This window comes from Gymnogyps californianus, chromosome Z (assembly GCF_018139145.2).
Source record: "Gymnogyps californianus isolate 813 chromosome Z, ASM1813914v2, whole genome shotgun sequence".
Lineage (NCBI taxonomy): Eukaryota > Metazoa > Chordata > Aves > Accipitriformes > Cathartidae > Gymnogyps > Gymnogyps californianus.
The window spans coordinates 43,607,595-43,627,958 of record NC_059500.1 but is presented as its reverse complement, the minus strand read 5'-3'; the positions used below and the strand labels follow the sequence as shown (position 1 = coordinate 43,627,958).

General features: G+C 35.0%; 1 protein-coding gene across 2 annotated transcripts in view; it reads left to right on the top strand.

Annotated features, from left to right (window-relative positions):
- VPS13A (vacuolar protein sorting 13 homolog A) overlaps positions 1 to 20,364 on the top strand; it is a 112,031-nt gene that overhangs the window by 70,259 nt on the left and 21,408 nt on the right. For both annotated transcript variants that reach the window (XM_050912573.1, XM_050912574.1), the window contains exons 51-63: positions 3,749 to 3,877; positions 4,585 to 4,718; positions 6,581 to 6,710; positions 7,070 to 7,305; positions 9,482 to 9,635; positions 10,518 to 10,664; positions 10,805 to 10,886; positions 12,227 to 12,296; positions 12,775 to 12,880; positions 15,962 to 16,075; positions 18,521 to 18,666; positions 18,781 to 18,862; positions 19,875 to 19,988. In XM_050912573.1, coding sequence (XP_050768530.1) covers positions 3,749 to 3,877; positions 4,585 to 4,718; positions 6,581 to 6,710; positions 7,070 to 7,305; positions 9,482 to 9,635; positions 10,518 to 10,664; positions 10,805 to 10,886; positions 12,227 to 12,296; positions 12,775 to 12,880; positions 15,962 to 16,075; positions 18,521 to 18,666; positions 18,781 to 18,862; positions 19,875 to 19,988 — 1,644 coding nt within the window. The remainder of the gene's footprint in view (positions 1 to 3,748; positions 3,878 to 4,584; positions 4,719 to 6,580; positions 6,711 to 7,069; positions 7,306 to 9,481; positions 9,636 to 10,517; positions 10,665 to 10,804; positions 10,887 to 12,226; positions 12,297 to 12,774; positions 12,881 to 15,961; positions 16,076 to 18,520; positions 18,667 to 18,780; positions 18,863 to 19,874; positions 19,989 to 20,364) is intronic.

Below are 20,364 nucleotides of genomic sequence, written 5' to 3'. Positions count from 1 at the left end.
CAAACTGTTCTTCTGGGACTAGTCTCACTGCTGTCTTTTAGTGCTCTAATGCATCATTTCTAGAGAGGGATCACTGGCCCCCAAGGCCAAGTGGTGTGGAAATGGCTTTTGGGCTTTTGTCTATGCTGCAGAGGTCTAGACTGTTGCAGACTGGATGTGCAGCTTGGCTGTTTGCACTGCAGTATCCCACAATTACGTTTTGTATGTGTTTTGAGTTGTTAGGCCATCATGCCTTCCTTTAGAACATGTAGGAAAAGCAACGCCTGTTTGGGGTAGTGTTGGAGGTCTATGAAAGCTGAAAGTGATCTATACTGCCTTCTGGGAGGAGTGAAATCTCCCTTCTTCCCTTCCAATGAGTCTTGAAGAAGGCATATCCAAAACAGACACAGACTTTAGCCTAACAAATAATGTGGCTGGAGCCCCTCTTGCTTTTCTTTAGCATTGTAGATACTCCAAATGGTTACCAAAAATGCTTGCAAACTAAAATACAAAAGTTAAAAGAAGATTTTAAATCAGATTTGTAAGTAGATGTTTTTGTTACATTTTTGGTACCTTCAACACATGCGCCTTAAGTGTGCGTTTTATCTTTAATTGTGGAAGTTTATGGAAGTTTATGGAAGTTTATGGAAGCACCATTTATCATTATTTCAATTTATGAAATCAACATTACTTTGCTTGCTTTTTGTTGTCATTGTTCCATTGTAATTTTTAAGTGCACGCAATGATGTTTAGATCTTCAGTTCAGCTTCCCATAATGTTTATCATTATTTTCAAAAAAGGTTCTTCACTTTTACTCAAGAATAGGCTGTTTGCCATAAGCCTACACATTTCTTCTGTTTACTAATACTCTTATGTTCCTCTGAACCAAACTTTTGTTTGAGTCTGCATAGTTTTGGGGTTCTTTACATGCATGATTCCTCATCTAGTTCGTCGATAAAGCTCTGAAATGACAAAGGTTCATGTGTAGTGGCATGGGCCAATTCATATCTAACTTCTTACTCTGAGAAAATATAGTCAGATTTTATTACTTCTTGGTGTTTTGTGGTTTATACTTGATATAGAGTTGTTATTAGAAAAAATGAATTATTTTACAGGAACTTTTGAAATTTTCTGCAAAAACTATTCAAAGGCAATAGTTTTGAAAGTTCAAATACGTTGCTACATATATAATCCGTGGTTTTCCTGTGTTGGCTGTTTTATTGATATGCTTACAGAATTTTGACTAGCTTGTCCCACAAGCGTCATTGTTTCTCAGGTGTTTCATAATTATATTAATTGATCTTAGTCTCCTTTCAGTTATCAAGTATCAAAGGAAGACTTTATAGATTTTAGGATCATGCCTAATATCTTTTGAAAGATTAGATATGGCAGTTTATCAAATGGAGTAGTAGAGGTCAACAGAGGAATCTGTATCCCCTCCTAAATTATTCCACACTTCACTCCCAAAATTGCTTGCCTTTCCACACTGTGTTGATATTTTCCCTTTTGATAAGGAGTCTAAAAATCTGTGTTGTGACAGTTAAGTCTGCCAAGGTTGTTCATTTGTAACCCAGTTGCTCAATCCAGTATGTTTCTAATCTCTTCTAAATCTGGGTCGAGTCCAGCCACTATTGGTCTATCTTTGGGCATCCAGGACAGATTTCCAGGAACAAGCTCCCATCTGATACTTTTCTTCAGATATGGAACTCTGCTATCCAGCTAATGTAGATTTATTTTTTTTTTTTTTTAATTAATGCCTGTGATTTCTTTGAGTACTTCGCACTTTACTCTTTTACATTAGGTTGATCTTCAAAAAAACAAGCTTGCTGAAATGTTAATTCGTATTTCAGCTTGCTCCCCTCTCCCCCGCATTCTATTTTTGTCATTTTAAGTTAAGCGGAGTCCTTCCTGCTGCCTTTCTTTTTTTATCCACTCTTCTTTCTCAGTGACAGATAGCCTGTCTTCTCAGGGGAAAAAAGCAATCCTTGTGTAGAACTGATCTCCTCTTGGATATGTTCCCTGTCTGGAAAGCAGTCAATCTATCAGAAACTTTAATTACTATTTTTAGAAAAATCCATTGTTCTTCAAAGGTTGTAATAGAAGTTGTTGGACAGTAATTAGTATGAAACGGCTTGCCAAGGCCAGGGCTTTGAATTAGGTATAGTGCAAGACAGTTGACCAACATACATCCTTAGAGGAAGAAAGCAAGAAAACATTGCTGAAGACTGTACATGAGACCACTGCTAAATATAAATCAAAAATCCAGTTATGGAATGGAGATTGTTGTATAAATACAATATCTAGTGAAGCACTTAGCAAGTGTGTGGCAAAATATTTGGGAACGGGATCATTTTGTGACACATTCTGTGGCTAAAGACTATTGCAAAAATTTTTTTTTCAGTTCTCTGTGGTTGATTCTGTAACTTCTTGTTTAGCCGATCCTTTTTACTTATGTTGGTTTTGATTTTAAACTTTCATTTACTGTTGACTGATTCTCCTTGGATTTCCTTTGAGCTCTCTTAATTTCCATGTTGAGACTGACTTGCTGTGTTTTATGCTAGTTTACAACAGAATTTAAATTTCCTTTGTCTGTAGGATACTTGTTGATGTAGATAACACCTTCAGTCTTGCTGTTTAACTATATTTTTTTCCTTTGTCTTCCTGCTTCCTGTGGTGTGAGAAACAATGGGAAAGGGAACTTAGTGGCATGGTAAGTTGGTGAACTAGTCTTTCACCATTGAAGATTTAATTCTAGGATTCAGATGCAATTAAATATAAACATCTAATTTCTTAACCTGTGTTGGAGAAGGATGCTCCTGAAGTTTTGGATGTTGCAGGTGAACAGTTTGAAATACAGGAAAACTGGTCTATCTAGACAGAATTGGGCTTTTGCTGGTTGAGAGTTATTGTTAGTCATAGCTTGTTCCCGTGGCAGGACTCTTTTAATTAGTTAGAAACTTTTCATTAGTTACAATTAAAACTCTTGTCTTCCCTGCCTCCTTGTCTTACCCATTTGGTGTGTAAACTATTGAAGAGAGATTGTCTGTGGGATTTTTAAACCCAGAATGGCTGTGATTTCAATTGTGGATGTGAATAGCAGAACATGCTCTCTGATTTAGCTGCCTAATGCTTCATGTTTTATTTATATGTGCTTTATATCCACATATATATGTGTATGTGTATAAGTATTTTTTTATATATATATATATAAAGTATTTCAAAAGAACAGCTAGTATGCTATTGTCCTGTGTACTCAAGTTACTATGGGGTGTATTTATGCTAATATCCCTTTTTGTCATTGGTTGTCACTATAAGATTGATTTGTAATTTATACTTATTTGGCAAGAGGTCTGTTAATGGACGAACAGGTTTGTTGTCTTTTTTGTTTGTTTTGGTTTTTTGTTTGTTTGTTTTGTTAAACGAGCTTGGCCATTTTGGTGTTGTAGCCATGCTCAGCTTTTTACTCTGGATTTTGTATACATTATCCATTTTAAATCGACTTCTTCATGTGAACGTGAAGTTTTACTGTTTTCATTTTTAGCTCCGTAACTCCTCTGTTTCTTCACTGTAGTCTGAATTATTTCTGACTTCCTTTCAATTTATTGAATTCAAGTAAGTAATTACTTTTAGGCTTTTAAATAGAGTTTTTGATCCAACTCGCTACACTTTTGGGTAGAATTTTAGTAGGTGAACTTTGGGCTAAAGTGAATGCCATTTAACATCTAGTTTGTTTTCTCACTTACTTTAAAATATCTGATTATTCTTCTAGTGCATTCCCTTTTGGCCTGAAAATGATGCCAACAAACTGCTTGTTAGAGTTGAAAATTCTGATCTCCCCCCAAAGAAGATAAATTTTGATAAGCAAGAAAACTGTCTGCTACTGCATTTGGACAACAAGGTAAATGGTTGCCTTCAGAAGTTAGGTAAAACAACATAAATAACTGTTTCATTTCCATTCTCAAAACTTTCTGTCTTCCCATACAATGAAGCATTGCAAAACCTTAGCTGGGGAAAAGATTATGTATATGCAAGTGTATTATTCTCATTCTCATGCTCTCTCTTTCCTGTGTGTGTATACACAGATATAAGTAGGTGTTTCATTTTAAGCGCTTCTCTGTGAAACAGATCTATAGAAGCTGAAACAGAGATTGTTTTGCTAGTTTCTCTAGCTGAGGCTGAGTAGTATTTACTTTAGTTCTAAAGTAACACTAAATTACTTTGAAAAGTAACTTCAACTCCACTAAATTTACTTCTGTGTTGCATATAGTCTCATCTAGCAGTAGTTTTTAAATATGTGAGTGTTTTTAACAGTAGAATGTTTTGGAGGGCATTAATGCATATGAATGGTTCAAGGAAGATTCCTCTACTACCAGCCTAAATTTTGACAGTACAGAACTCCTCGATAGTTTTGATTACTGTGGACAATGCCTGTTACCTAGTTAGATCAGGGAAATATTTTAAAGATATGTTAAAACAGGTTGGTTTTTTGACTATTAGATGTTTTTTTCTTATGAGAGTAAAAATTTTCCGAATTATTTAAATTACATATGCTTTACTAGAAATGCATTCCACTGTTATTTACATCATAATTTTTACATCTGATAGCTTGGAGGAATTACAGTGGATGTTAACCTGACTGAACATTCTACAGTGATTACCTTTTCTAATTACCATGATGGCGCAGCTCCTTTTCTGCTGATAAACCATACTAAAGAGGAAATTATTGAGTATGGACAAAGGTATGTTAAGAGGATTTTTAGTGTCGATGTCTGCATGGAGACATGAACTGGTATTTCATGTTTTGTAAGCATACCTGTTTCTTAAGAAGCCTATTTTTTAAGAAATGGCTCTCTAATTTTGTCAGAGCACCCAAAAATCTCATTTTATAAATTGAAGAGAATGAATTGTTAACAGAGCACTGTTATGTAGTGCTAGATGCCTGTTTCTACAAGTAAAGAAGCTGTTTTGTGAGCTAAAGAAGCTCTCTGGTCTCTTTTTATATGAATTTTGTGGCCTTGCCGTCTACATTCCTTTACATTCGTGGTGGGGGCAAAGGATGTGCTTGGCTTTTCTGGAACTGTGCAGGTGCTGACTGTGCAGAATAAGAAACAAATGAGTTGTAATTGTAACTAGATTTGAGACTTTTACTGTTCTATCATATTTAGTTGAGATTTAGCTGAAAGAATGCGTTAAAAAGTTATGGGAGAGATGAGGGAATGGACTGAAAAATGGGTGGGTAGTTATGTAAATTTTGTCAAGCCAGACCAAAACTAAGATTATTTTGACAAATATGAATTATCTGCAATCAGTGAAAATTTGGTTCTGCACCTGCACGCAGCTATACTGGTTCTGTTCTCAAGCTGGAATGTCTTTGTAATGCTTTGCTATGGTATGCAGATACTGTGCAGTGCTGAGAAGTGTAAGCATATCTACAGCATTCTTGACCTGTTTCTTTTTAAAAGCCAAACAGCCTCTACCATTTTTTCCTTTCAGTCAGAGCAGTGTTGTTCAAAGATTTTTACTTGAAAAGTGGAAAAGCTGCTAGTCAAATTAAGCTTGCAGCTCTATGTTCCTGTTTGTCTGAAGAATACAATCAATTGTTTGCTGTGGTTTTTATCTGTAAAGATTAGTAATTTTTATCTTTTTAGCTGGCTTTTGGGCATCCCTAATGTAAATATAATAAGTATATACATAACTTTTATAATGAACTATGGAGGATAGAATAGAATAGAATATTTCAGTTGAAAGGGACCTACAATGATCATCTAGTCCAACTGCCAGACCAATTCAGGGCTGACCAGAAGTTAAAGCATGTTATTAAGGGCATTGTCTAAATGCCTCTTAAACACTGACAGGCTTGGGGCATCGACCGCCTCTCTAGGAAGCCTGTTCCAGTGTTTGACCACCCTCTGAGTAAAGAAATGCTTCCTAATGTCCAGGCTAAACCTCCCCCGGTGCAGCTTTGAACCATTCCCACGCGTTCCATCACTGGATCCCAGCAAGAAGAGATCAGCACCTCCCTCTCCACTTCCCCTCCTGGGGTAGGCTCCTTTCAGAGAGCTGTAGAAGACAAGTCTTCCAGTTTTTAACTGTATGTGAGGGGGAATGGAATTTAAAATCTGTTTGTATGAAAATATCCACTGTATCCAGATACTAAACACTGCACTTTTTTCCCTTCAGCAAATCATATAGGGGAAACCTTTCCTAAACAACAGATTTTGAACATGCTTTTCTTCTCTTGGAATATTAATGTTAGGCAGCACAACTCCTGAATTTTCCTTTCAGCTTGTAAGCTCCACTGTGTGTTTTCTTTCTTTACTTAATGTTTCCCTGTTAATCACAAGTGGGGAAGAAAATGAGTATTTAAAATCTACTGTGTATACTTTATTTCTAAAGTATATGTATGTATTTTGAAGTATAAATACTGGTTTTATTATTGTGCTGAGAATGGTTTTGTGCATGTTTTTTCATGTACAATGTTGTTTTTTCATTTTCACTATCTGAAAAAATAATTGAAGGGTTCTTTTTGAAATATTAGAATGCAAAAGTCGTTGAAACAAAATATTCATTGACATTTTAATTTAATATTGCTTTGTTCTAGCTCCCTCAGTGAATTGGAAGACTGTCTTCAGCCAAATAAGGCAGTACTGTATACTTGGGCGGACCCAGCAGGATCGAGAAAATTGAAATGGAAATGTGGAAATAGAACTGAGGAAATAACCCCAAAAGAGGTACAGTTATTATCTAAACCTCCTTTTAATGCTGTCTAATTTATTATCCTATTCATCAGTGTATGTATGAAATTCCATATGTAATGAGTATGATCAACAATCTCATATATGAGGTTCAAACACAGAACAGTAACAACACAGTGTTTGCTGGAGCTTGTGCCAATAAGCATTGTCTTCAGTTCAAAAGTGTGTGTATGTGAGAGAGACTGCTGTAAAACTTCATAATTAAAAATCTTATTATTTTCCTGTACCTTTAAAAAATGTCTTCTGTTGTTGTTCACGTTGCTAAGACTTTCGCATTTGCTTGTGGAGCAGAATGATGAATAGAGTTGTAAAAACTTTTCCTCTCTTGTTCGTAGGACAAAATGGAAATACTCAGCCTGGATTGTAGAAAAGTGGTCTATTTAGTATCATTTTTTGAAGGTTTGCAGCGTATTGTCCTGATCACTGAAGATGAGAATGTATTTAAATTGACATATGAAAGTGTAAAAGCAGAACTAGCAGAACAAGAAATTGTTCTGTCTTTGCAAGATGTTGGAATTTCATTGGTTAATAATTATACAAAGCAAGAGGTGTCCTACATAGGAATTACAAGGTAACTTATTTTGTGTGCAACAGTCTAAAACATTTAACTTCAGGTGTTTTCACTCACTGAATTTCATTTTGGGATGTGATGGAAGAGGAAAAAGAGGTCTGGGTAAGGGTATATAGAACTAAATCATTATGTCTTCCTGTTGTAAAGAGAAATGTTTTCACTGTGTTTTATACTAATGCATATGCTTTCTGTATTTGGATGTATGTGTTTTTGCAACACATAATTTTAACTCTGTGTGGCAAACTTCCCAATACATTGAACAGAAGTATTTCCTGTCCATGTAGTTTGGGGAGTGATAATAGAGTTTTAAGGAGTAAGGTCTGTGGGTAGTTTGTGTCAGTGGATTTTTCTATCTTTGTTACAGGAACAAGTTGCTGAATTCTGTGTTGAAAATTCTGATGCAGTAGCAGCTTGTAGTTCTTTTTAGTTTTGAATGAGAAATTATGGCGACTCCAAGGCTTTGATACTTTAAGTTTTCTACTATAACATTCCAGAGGGAAGCAGAAAAGAAGCTACGTAATGCTTAAGAAATGTGTGCTATCATATCTTCAGAGTCTTTTTAGAATGCTCAAGGGACGCTTGTATATCATTGCATAATCCACACACTTCTGTATATTCGTAACCATGAGGTTGCTAGTGTGAGGGGTTTTTTCTCTGGATTAATTCTTTGCAGCACACTGCAAAACAAAAAAGCAGAAACTTCACATACACGTATACTTCACGTGTTCATATCTAACATTCACAGAGAAAATCCCAGTCCTTGCCTTCACCTGAGAAACTGAGATCTAATAGCTATCTAGACAGTGGAAACATGCCATTAAAAGTGGCAGCTAATTGCCTATATTCACAGTAGTGTTGAGATTTCACTGAATCGGTGTTTTTTGGAAGCAGTCATCCATAGTCAGTAGTCTAGCAGTGCTTATAGTTGGTATTGTTTTCTTGTTAAACCCAGAGTGGATGTCAAACTCCTGAAAGCTCTTTCTGAGGATAAGAGATTATTCCTTGGGTATGGTGAAGAAAACCCTATTATTCAGAATGTTCCCATTTGTGAATGTCGTGTTGTAAAAAGAACGGAAAAGGCAGTTTGTATCTAACTTGATGCAGAAACAAGTTTCACCACGCCAGTTTTGGGATCACAGCACATTGGGGGGGGGGGGGGGGGGGGGGGGACGACGGACGACGACACAGGGGAGGGGAGAGGAAAAAAGGGAAAACTTCCAGCAATTTCAAGGTAGTACTCTATTTTGTGGCTGTTGTTTTGCCCTTTAGCTCACCTTTTTTTTGGTGGTTCTGCCATTGATGTATCTGAACACAGACACAGATGTAGCTAAAAGGGATTGGATTAGAGGGCTGTGTCTGGAAAGCTATATATTTGTGGGCTATAGAGTAACTTGTGGAAAGAAGTAGTACCCTCCACCTGTCTGACAGTATTGGTTTGTGCCCTATCGTGTGCCTTCAATTTGACTGTAAGGTGAAATCAGACATGAGCACTTCTCACAGAAGCAGTGAAATTAAGCAGAAAAGAGTCCAGTGCCCTTTAAGGATGATTAATTATTTTGTTCTTTTAGTAATAATAAAACTAAGAGACAAAAGAAAGAACTGATTTTGGGATACCATTTTTAAAAAAAAAAACAGCACAACAAACAAAACCAAAACCCCCCACCATAAAATCAGTAGAAGAAACATGTAAACCAAAATCACTGTCTATTGATTTAGACAGAAAGAGTGAAGAAACTAGCTATCAAAAACAAGAGGTAGTTCAGGAGGCATTTCGTCTTGACTTGAAGTTCTCAATTTCTAGTAAATTCAGCTATGCCAAAATACATGCAGGAGTTTATACAGAAAACTGCATTGAGATTGTAGAATAATGGATGGCAGTACTGTTGAAACTGAGCTTCCTGATTAAGTATCCTTACATACCCATCTTCATCAAAGTGGGGAGTTAAACAGACTTGCTGTTAACCTTTCTTTTTTGCATTATATTAGACAGACTGGCTTCCACTTAGTACCAAGAAGTCAGTAGGTGATTTGGGTCACTTTTATTTACTACAGTAGTGCTTTATCATGTGGTTTCTCATTCTGTACTTACAACCTATTAAAAGCCATACTTCGGTAGGTAAAACTTGTTTTGAAATAGCTAATCCTTCTCTCTCGGTCCTTTGTTTTGTTTTCAAAGTTCTGATGTGGTTTGGGAGACAAAACCTAAGAAGAAGGCAAGATGGAGACCAATGAGTGTTAAGCAGACGGATAAATTAGAACAAGAATTCAAAGATTACAGTGAGCTAACTCCTTCAGAAAATAAGATTATTGAGTTGGAATCAAATGTTTTGGTAATACTGATAGTTCTCTAATTCTATTGTTTGCATGTATACACAGGAAAAAGATACTGTATCAATTTTGCTGTCTTTGAAGAAACTTGCAGTGAAAATTGAGATGATTGATTTACCTAATCCATTTGAAAACCCTTCTTTATCTCTGTCTAGAAAAAAAATCTTTGGAAAAAAATCCATAAACGTTTGAAAGCTTGCTATAGACTTTTTGTTGTCAGCCTCTAACTTTGAAATTGAAGTGTAATGTTTTTGCAGGTAATGGGACTAAATATGCATAAAACTACAGTAAAGAAGCTTTGTATTTGGGTCATTTGTTATACCAGGGAGGTGGGCAGGGTGTTAGTTTTGGGCTTGCCTGTTTGTTTGTTTTAGCACAAAATCTTGTGTTTTTCAAGTGCCTTATTGTGGGATAATTCAGCCGTGTCATTCAACCACATACTTATGAAAAAATCATTCCAGAAATTATTCTGGAATGTAGAAGCACATTATGCTCCAAATGCTGCTGTCCTTGTCTGTAGATAAATTCTGGATACTCATTAGAATCATGTTGTAGGTAAATGAACATGCTATAGGTAAAAGCCAATTTTTATCTCAGTCATAGACCATGGTATTATACTACTCTGCCTTTCCTCTAGAAAGCCATGTATTAAATGCTAGTAATCCTGCAAATGATGTGATATTTTGTAGTTTTACTGCTATTGAAATTTATGACAAAATTTGATTGTTTTAAATAAAGTTATGACATCTGACTTAATAGCTGCAAAACTCTTAGTACTAAGCTATCTTTACAATGTTAATGAACAGTGTAAATTTTAAATTATATTATAAAAAGCAGTCTTTTGAAACACATAGCATACCAAATTTTCTTTAATAATACAACAGGTATGTTTAACTCCTAATGGAATGAACATGAAAATTCAACAACCAAATGAGATTCCTATCAGAAGGAATTATCTGCCAGCTTTAAAAGTAGAATACAGTTCATCTGCACATCAGAAGTCTTTCAGAATTCAAATTTACAGGATACAGGTAAGTCTTGTCAAAAAACAGTGAGTTAGTTATTAAGAAAAAGCAACTTTTATGGAAAGTTGGATTTATTTTTATAATTGTTTGGATTTGTCATGTTTTGAATTTAATTTTACTCATTGTCCTGTCCTTACCCCTATTAGATACAAAACCAGATTCCTGGAGCCATATTTCCCTTTGTGTTCTATCCTATTAAACCTCCAAAGTCCATCACATTGGATTCAGGTTTGTTATTCTAGTTTAACATAATCCTTCTAAAATGACAAGATAACTTGCTTGTACTGAAGTTAACCATGTCACTTTTAGCATACGCTTATGAAGTCTGTATAAGCTTACTGACTACAGATAACACAAATACTAATGCTAGAGATAGGGAAGCAGTTTTCTCTACAAAGAAGATGTACAGAAAACCAGTTACACAGTTAACAGTCAGAAGAAAACAAAATGGCTTTCATCCATCGATATCATACTTTTTAAGCACATCTTTTTGACACAGTAATTCAGTGCTCTTGGAGAGCATAACGTGGAAGTTACATTTGGATCAAGCTTAAAACTGGCTTTTGGCAGTTGCATTCAGACCACAACTAAAACTTAATGCTGATTAATACAGGAGAAGAGTTGCCTGCTGAAAATAAGGAAAGATCAAATCGTTGCTTATCTTGATGATAGTGAATCTGTTGCACCATTTCTGTATTGCATTTGGAGTTCCAGGGCAGTGAGGATTCACTTTTCATCTTTAGTCATCCGATTTTTCCCTACTGCCCCAAATAAATTGTTTATCTTAATCATGTTGTTTATTTTTTTCTTTGCTTGCATGCAATAGATGACCTAGTGACCTATCTGAAATAATCTTAACTAATAAGAAAAGAAATGTGTGCCAGTGCCAGTCTAAACTCAAAATTGCTATGTGAGGCACCATTTATAAGCTCTGTAGATGGCAAATTATATTTTGCCTGTTTTGTGTGTAGCCTTCCGACTTCTCCATTGCTTGGAGTATAGAGCTCAATGTCAGTATACTATGTGATGAACGGCAGTCTTCTATTAGCTTGTTCAGGGCAGAGTCACTTGGAAGACCAGAGTAATCTCAGGAGGGATTCTGGATTGAGATGAAGAATACTGCTTGTCATTTTCTACAGAAGCTAGTAAGATGTCAGGTGTTCCTTCTAAATATGATCAATTTCAAGCTACAGTGCATAGATCTGTGGAATTCTCTTTTTTGTTTAGTTTATGTTTTTGTATCAGCTGTTGGAAAATCTTACTCCATGACTAGGGAAATTATATGTCTAAGATTATATCAATATTAATTTGCTTTTAAATGAAAATGGTACAGTTTCAGAGATCAATGAAATAGAATTTTGATGTTTCATTTCATCCTTGTCTTCCTATTCCTTTCTGTTCCTGCTCTTTTCCCTGACTTAGTTGTTTGCCAGTCATATCCATTATGTAATCCTACTTTACAGGATTGAGAAAATCCTGAACATATATGACATTTTCATATTAAAAATATAAAGGTATGTATATCATATAAAAATCTGTGCTGATCTCTTTATTTTACAACTTCATAGCACCAAAGCCATTCACTGATGTCAGTATTGTCATGAGAACTGCAGGACATTCACAAATATCTCATATTAAGTAAGTATTTTGACATGTTCCATCTCTTTTGCTATTGATTATGTTTAATCAAGCTTTAAAATTAAAATTATTATAGGGGCAAACATAACGCAAGATAATTTTACACCAACTCATTCTTGGAAAAATCAGAGCACTTAGATGAAAGCTCAGCCCCCTTTATTATCCTCATAATTGCAGAGTAAAGAAGGATTTTTTAAGTGTCTTTTTTAATGCAGATTTTTAGTCTTTTTTAATTTAGAAAAAACTCTGTGTTTAACGGTGCTGTATACAGTGTTAAATGCTGCTACTTGATTAAAATTGTTCTGGTTCACTACGGGAAGTCTTCTTTTCACCAGTAATGGTGAATCCCTCAAAAAAAAAAAAAAAAAAAAAAGTACCTGAAGTCAATGCATAAGTGGCCTAAATACCCTAGATTAAGTTTTACATGTTACACATTTTCATAAAACACCTTAATAATTGTTTTTTGTTTCATGTGTAGGTATTTTAAGGTCCTGATTCAAGAGATGGATCTCAGATTAGATCTTGGCTTCCTGTATGCACTGGTTGAATTCTTTACACAGCCTGATGTGCTGAGTGACCAAGAGGTAGAAACCTTTTGTTGTTTAAAGATGAATAGATCATAGACTTGTAATTATTCAACTTGTATTTAAAAGAAGAAAAAACAACTTGATCTTCTGTGTCCATAACACTGGTTAATTGCTATGTGTGGGACTAGTAGGAAGCTGTGAGGTTTTTAAGAGTTACCGTTGCCTGAGGCAAATAGTAAACTCTTTCCTTTATCCTCATCTTGCATGCTATGCAAAGAAGGCTTCAAAATCTTCTGAAAAGAATGAAACTAATGCTATGCTATTGTAGACTCTTTGGTCTTACTAATGCCTGAGGGATCAGTTAATTAAGAAACCAAGTCAGGAAGGAAGTGAAAATAATACTATTTTCCTTAATGTAGCTTATTTTAAAAAATAAAAATAAAAAAAAATCTAGGAAAATATTGGCCAGGAAATCACTGAACTTATCTGCGCATGAGAGCAAGAGAATGTAAAAGGAATGGAGAGAGACGCTGATTAGAAACTGAAAGTGTCTTCTGTCATTTTATGCAAAATTACAAAATTGGAGGATGATGTAGTTGACATGTTGATACTAAGTGGAGAGAAGAGGGCAGTGGGAGGGAGTTGAATTACTGTACAGGGAAAATGAGAGGAGTTTGTACATAGGAACAGTAGAAATAAAATAAAATATAATAATATGAAGTGGAAGGTAGTCTGCTTGGGAAATAATAATGAAAACTTCAGGTACAACCATAAAGCAACAGAGGAGCCAGAGTTTCTTGGATTTGCCAAAGAAAATCAAAAAAGGTGATAAGCTGTACAGATACAATGCAGTTCTGATATATATTTGGCATGCTGTTCATGTTAAGAGTATTGAAATTTGAATGTCAGTACACAACAAACTGATAATAAGTTATTTAGCAGAAAGTATATTGGTTTTGTCTGTATCTCAAAAATGCTGCTAGTGAAAAATGAAGCAGAAATATTTGCATAAAAGATCTACCTGGATGAGTGGAGCAAAAAGGTCCTTTTTGATGAGGCATTAAAAGGTATTGTCTTACTGTGGCAAGTGAAAGGTAGGCTGGAAAGGCAACATACTTTCCTTGTATTTCCACATATCTACACATCAGAGATTAAAAACTTATTACTGCTCAGGGATTATACTAAAATAAGGAGAAAAGATTAAAAAGTTGCTCCAGTGTAAATATAAATTGAAAATTAGAAGGAAGTGTGGCACAACAAGAGAATTAATTTCTGGAATAACATTTCAAGCAAGATAGGAATGTTGTTAGGTTTACAGCAGAATAAATTGATGTAAGACTTGTCTGCTATGGGTTGTAGTTCAGTACACATTTTCATCCAAATATATTTGCTACTCTTGCATAGTATAACGTATTAAATATACCCTCAGTTTCCTACTTTTGTTTCTTAAGCATATGGATTTCTTTGTTTTGAATTTTAAAAAGAAGATTCTGATATTGGAGGGTTGTTTGTAGCTTGTTTTCTGGCCTGTAAATGTACTGTCCAGTTCACAGAACTCTTACGTGGTTACCTCGAGTTTGGGGTTATTAGGCACGAAGATCTAGTTGATTCTTCCTAGTCCTGTCTTTCTCTCCTGTTGCTGTAATTTAAAGCCTGTGGGTTCTTTGCAGAGCTCTAGTGGCACCACAGTTTTGGAAAGACTCACAAAACATATTAATTGCTTATTGACTTCGGAACTCTTGTCTCTTGGTGGTAATGTAAATTTTAGGTAAAGTTTTAACTTAAAGAATGGGATCCTCTCTGGTGAGAGGCACCTTTCTCTAAATCAAGACTGAAGCATGTATTTCTGTATAGTCTTTTCTTATTATATTATAAACTGTTGAAGCAAAAGTGAGTAACTTTTTTAAAGGCTGGATGAGTCCAGTTCTATTAAACATCATAAGCTTAATTAAACATCTTTAGAAATACAAATAGTACGAATGAGCAGTCTAATTGTGACTTATGAAATATAACAAAATTTGAAGAGTTCCTTAAACAAAGCAGACATTTAATGAACATTAATAATGTTACTTTAGAATTGTTTCAGAAAAGTTGCTGTATGTTCATATGCGGGAATATGTAGTCTAAACTGGTGGTTCTGAGCAGTGTGCTAGGGCATACAGTCTGTTACATCTGTTGATACCAGGTGTACCTGTGAATTCTAGATTATTGTGGTAGTTTGAAGAATTATGTTAATTTTCAATGCATGGTTGTGTAGTGGAAAAAATACATTGTGGTATTTTATTCTCTCTTTCCCCTCCCAGTGGAAAGATGAATGATTTGAGATCAGCATTGTGAGCTTAATCACTGAATCCAGAGATTAGAGGAGGCCCTCTTCTGCACTTTCATTTTTAGTGGAATTGCAAGGCATAATTTTAGGATTTGATCCCTACTTAATATTTAGTGCCTTGACTGTTTTGCTTGTTTAAGTAGCAAGGTGGTACCTGGGCTTACTGTTCTGAAAGGAACTCTCACATTATTTTCAGTTACAACTTCATTTTCTTTGACTGGTTAAGTCTTTTCTGACTATAACTTTAGAATTGTTATTATTTAAAAATCTTAAAATGTTTTTTGTACTTGGCCAATTCTTCAAAAACTGTTGTGAAGCAACTGTCTTTTGAAGGAGAAAAGAGAAAAGGGCTAGATGAAGGCCTTCTCAGAGTATGTAAAAGTCTAGTTTCTATGTAACAGAAAACAGTCTTTAGTGTACTTTTTTGTTTTTAAAAATCTGTGCGCTATATTATGTGTTCAGAAGGTTATATATGTATGCCCTTTGTTTGACCCAGGTAAAAATTGTTCAAACTTTACTTGAAAATATTTGGTATTTGAACTTTCATAAAAATAGATTCCCCCCCCCAATTAAATAGATGTATGTTGGATTGTCTTTTTATACATATGTTTCCTCCTTTTTATACAAAAAAAGGCAGCAAATTCACTCGAGTTAAAAGTCCTCTAAAATGTCAACTCTTTAAGTAAAAAAATAAGATCAAGGAGAGTATCACTAGTATTAGTGAATTTATTGCATCTCAGTGACAAATGCATGGTAGTTTTATATACTCTAAATTCTAAAGTAATATTTTTTTGAAAATGCTTTCACAGCTAGAACTTTTCAAAAAGGATGTTGAATCTCTTCAGGAAGAACTGATGAGTGTGTCATCAATGGATACGTCACAAATCAGCTTGTATGAATACTTCCATATCTCTCCAATTAAGGTATACCTTTTTCACAATACAGCCTGTGTTTGCTCTCTAACTGAAGAATTTTTGTCTCCTGCAGGATAGTAGGCTGTCATGGTTTAACCCCAGTCAGCAACTAAGCACCACACAGCCACTTCCCCCTCCCCCCTGCCAGTGGGGTGAGGAGGAGGAAAGGAAAAAAAAAGTAAAAGTCGTGGGTTGAGATAAGAACAGTTTAATAACTAAAGTAAAATATAATACTAACAATAGTAATAATGAAATATAATAATAGTAATGAAAAGGAATATAACAAAAAAAGGAAGGGGGAGAAAAAGGAAGAAAACTAGTGATGCACAATGCAATTGCTCACCACCCGCTGACCGATGCCCAGTTAGTTCCCGAGCCGCAATCCACGCCTCCCGGCCAACTCCCCCCTGTTTATATACTGGGCATGACGTTCCATGGTATGGAATACCCCTTTGGCTAGTTCAGGTCAGCTGCCCCGGCTATGCTCCCTCCCAGCTTCTTGCACACCTGCTTGCTGGCAGAGCATGGGAAACTGAAAAGTCCTTGGCTTAAGATAAGCGCTACTTAGCAACAACTAAAACATCAGAGTGTTATCAACATCATTCTCACACTAAATCCAAAACACAGCACTGTACCAGCTACTAAGAAGAGAGTTAACTCTGTCCCAGACGAAACCAGGACAATAGGAAACTGGAAATGAAGAAACATAGAGGTGATCAAAAATAAAACAAAAATGTCCTGGCAAAGTGCTTTCATTGTTACCACTAACTTAAATGGGGTTTACATAAATATGTATTAAATATTTACATTAAAAGTTCATTATTTCATTCCTATCCATGACTTTCTTCATATACAGTAATTATTTTTTTTTATTATTTAAGAGATCCTTGCAAAATGCTATAGCTTGTGTGCAGACAGTGTGTTGTGTATTGGGGAATGAGGTCATTTCTAAAAAACATATACAGCCAGCATTACTGTGCAATAATATTTTCTGCTTTATTGTTACTTACTCACTGGAAAAGCAGTTTTGTGTTTTGACTCCAGTAAAGTCTACTTTTGGCTATTTCCCAATTCCCATAAACATTCAGGTACAGCTGTTGAATCATATGTGCATACTTACATGGAAACAACAGCCTGTTTGCCCAAATCTAACTCTCATGCATTTTTAGTTTACTGGTCTTCATTTTTTGATTATTGTGTAGCTGACGTTGTTAAAGCTGTGATGGTACTTTGTAGGCTCTATAACAGTTCTTAATAAGAGAATCTCTCCGCCATCTGATGGGAAATCCATCAAAGAACGGTGTGAATTTCACCTCTTTACAGTATCTGGTGAAATGTTAGAAACAGTCTGCAATTAGAACAAGTAATTCCAGGAAATGCTTGGCTAGCTCTATGTAAACAGCTTAGCCTAACTCATTCCAAGTATATTTAGTAGCTGTTTCAGTGTATCTTCATTCAGATGTTCATAGGTATGTCTCCAGTTGTTTTATTACAAAACCTGTTCAGGACTTGGCAAAAGTGAAATGCCCTTTACATGTTAAGATAACAAAGTGAACACTTTGTAACAAAGTAAACAAAAGCATATTTTTGAATGTATTCTGTCATATTTCACAAGAAAAATTACATGGAGGAGATGGGATGGAATAAATGGGCTTCAGGTTCTCAAAAGATTAGTCTTTAACAGTTATGAAGTCAATATAAAGCTGTGAATTGAGTGACAATGGTTCTGCAAGACGAGCTGTGTATCTTTGAAATGAGCTATAGTTAAGCTCTGTTATACCATAAATTAATGAATGGCACATAGTGTTGTCTTCAGAGAATCTGAAACAGGCATAACTTCTTTTCATCTGATTTTGAAAACTGCTGAATACACTTGTGCACTATAGAGCCCTTTGAGCAATTTTCCTGAATGTTTTTCTGTTTTGAGACTGTCACCTTAATTTCTGTGAAACAACGGTTAATTCAGGTCTGCACAGGTGGGGCTTTTCTTGTATACCTATTACAGTGTTTATTTAGCACCTGTAAAACTTGTGTTAGTAATTGTTTTCAGGCTTTTGTTTCTCATTCTTGCTTGGTCACCATGCTATGTTATCATTGTCAGTCTGCTTTGATTTTGGGTATTAGCTATAGAAACAAAATGTTTTGGAAACAAGCGAATAACCTAAATTATAGCTAAGAGATTCTGGAGACCTTATCTGAAAACATGAGTAAGCAATTTCAAGTTCTTGTTTTCTTAAAGGTAATTCCAGTTATTCAGTTTGACTTTAAATGTCAGTGGTTTTTTATTGCCCTACGTAGTGTATTTATGTTCTCTGTTATGAAGTCAGTCTGATTTCAGTCAAGATAGAAATGTCTTATCTCAATTTTTAAATCATCTAAAAGATTATAAAAATAGAAATATAATACTTGTAATAACCAACCGTGTTATTTCCCAATCTCATTTTTATCCTTTAGTTACACTTAAGCTTTTCACTCAGTACGGGTGGAGAAGATAGTAACAAAGAAGAAAGAAAGAATGAATTGATACCACTTCAGTCCTTGAATCTTCTGCTGAAGAGTATAGGAGCTACACTCACAGATGTACAAGATGTTGTATTTAAGTAGGTTAAAAATACGATTGTAAAGATTACTTCCAAAGTTTAAACCAATATTACATATGTGAGATTTTATTTTGCTCTGCATAATAAGGACTTTTTCTCTTCTTGTTTTTTTAGATTGGCATTCTTTGAACTCAGCTATCACTTCTGTACTACACAACAGCTCCAATCAGCAGTTGTAAGGCACTATTCAAAACAGGTTAGAATAAGTAAATTTCAATATTTTCAGTAAATTCATATTTTGAAAGCGCTACTGTGTGCTTTGGTTCTATGAAAATAAATAAAATTACTTTCAGCCTTGTATGTTTGTACAAAGGTTAAATACATAAACACATACAAAACAATTACTCATTAATTGGATTCTCTTGCCTTTATTTTGGGGGCAAGTATCGTTTCCAGATTATGACTAGAGGAAAAGTGGCATGGATAACACAACTTGCTGGAATGGATAGTGGAAGCAAACACAACGCAGCTCTGATAGAGCAGAATTGGCATCAAAATATTAATGCTTTTTCTTGGACATTAGTAGTATATGAATTATGATCCGTCTTTGGCCGTTGTGTACTTCTCAAGTCCAGTCATCCAGTGGAGAGGATCCTGCAGACATGCTTTTGCATAAAAGAATTAGTCCTCTTCTGTCCATCCATCATTAATAATAAGGAATTCTTTGGATGTATTAATTTAGTGCTCTGTCTATCTTTAAAGGAGAAAAAACCTATACAGGGTTTTAATCGGGGAATGAGTTATCTGTGGTTCTCTGACCCATCCTTTTCCCAGAGGGAAAATCTGAAATCTCCTAGGAGATGCTCAACCTTTTTTTAAAATCAAATTACACTTCACATAGATGTAGTTACAACATTTTGCAGTGACAATCAACGAAATTTTTTCAGCATATGTAAGCAGACCAAACTTTGTCCTGTAGTACGAGAGAAATCTAGGTAATGTGCTTGCTTTGTAAAATCTCAAGAACATTCATGTCAGTTATTTGTGAAATGCTTGTAAGAAGTAACATTTATGTGGCTGACTTAATATGATTTATTCACTGTAAGATCCTTTTTAATACAACTACTACTGCTTTTCGAAATAATTTTGAGGTTCTTATATTAAACTCGTGTTACTTCCACTTTTTTTAGTCTAGGTATACTGCACTGTTTGCCTTTGTTTTAGTGTAATTGCTAAAATATTTTTACTAATAACTATTTTTATTTTAGGCTATTAAACAGATGTATGTTCTTATTCTTGGCCTTGATGTCTTGGGTAATCCATTTGGATTCATAAGAGGCTTGTCTGAAGGAGTAGAAGCATTCTTCTATGAACCTTACCAGGTAAAAATCTCTGCTGCCTTCTTATGAAATGTAGCACAAGTAGATAAATATGAATTATATTGAAAATGTGGATATATTAATACCTTTTTTGGTTTTAAATTTAGATTTAGAATTGAAAATTTAAAGTGAAAGTGCCAGGAAAAGTCAAGTGAGATAAAAAGGAGAGAGTAGTCCATTTAAGTTAATTGACAAAAGACTGTTCCTTACGGTTCTTATTTTAAAATAAATCTGCTTTTTTTCCATTTGCCTTAAAATAAGCAGACTTCAGGGAGTAAATTAGTATTCTAAAATACTCTTTCTTTCTCTCACAGGTGCTCTCGTGGGCACTTTCACACTTTATCACTCAGTCTTGTGCTCTTGTTCTCTTTGTTATACA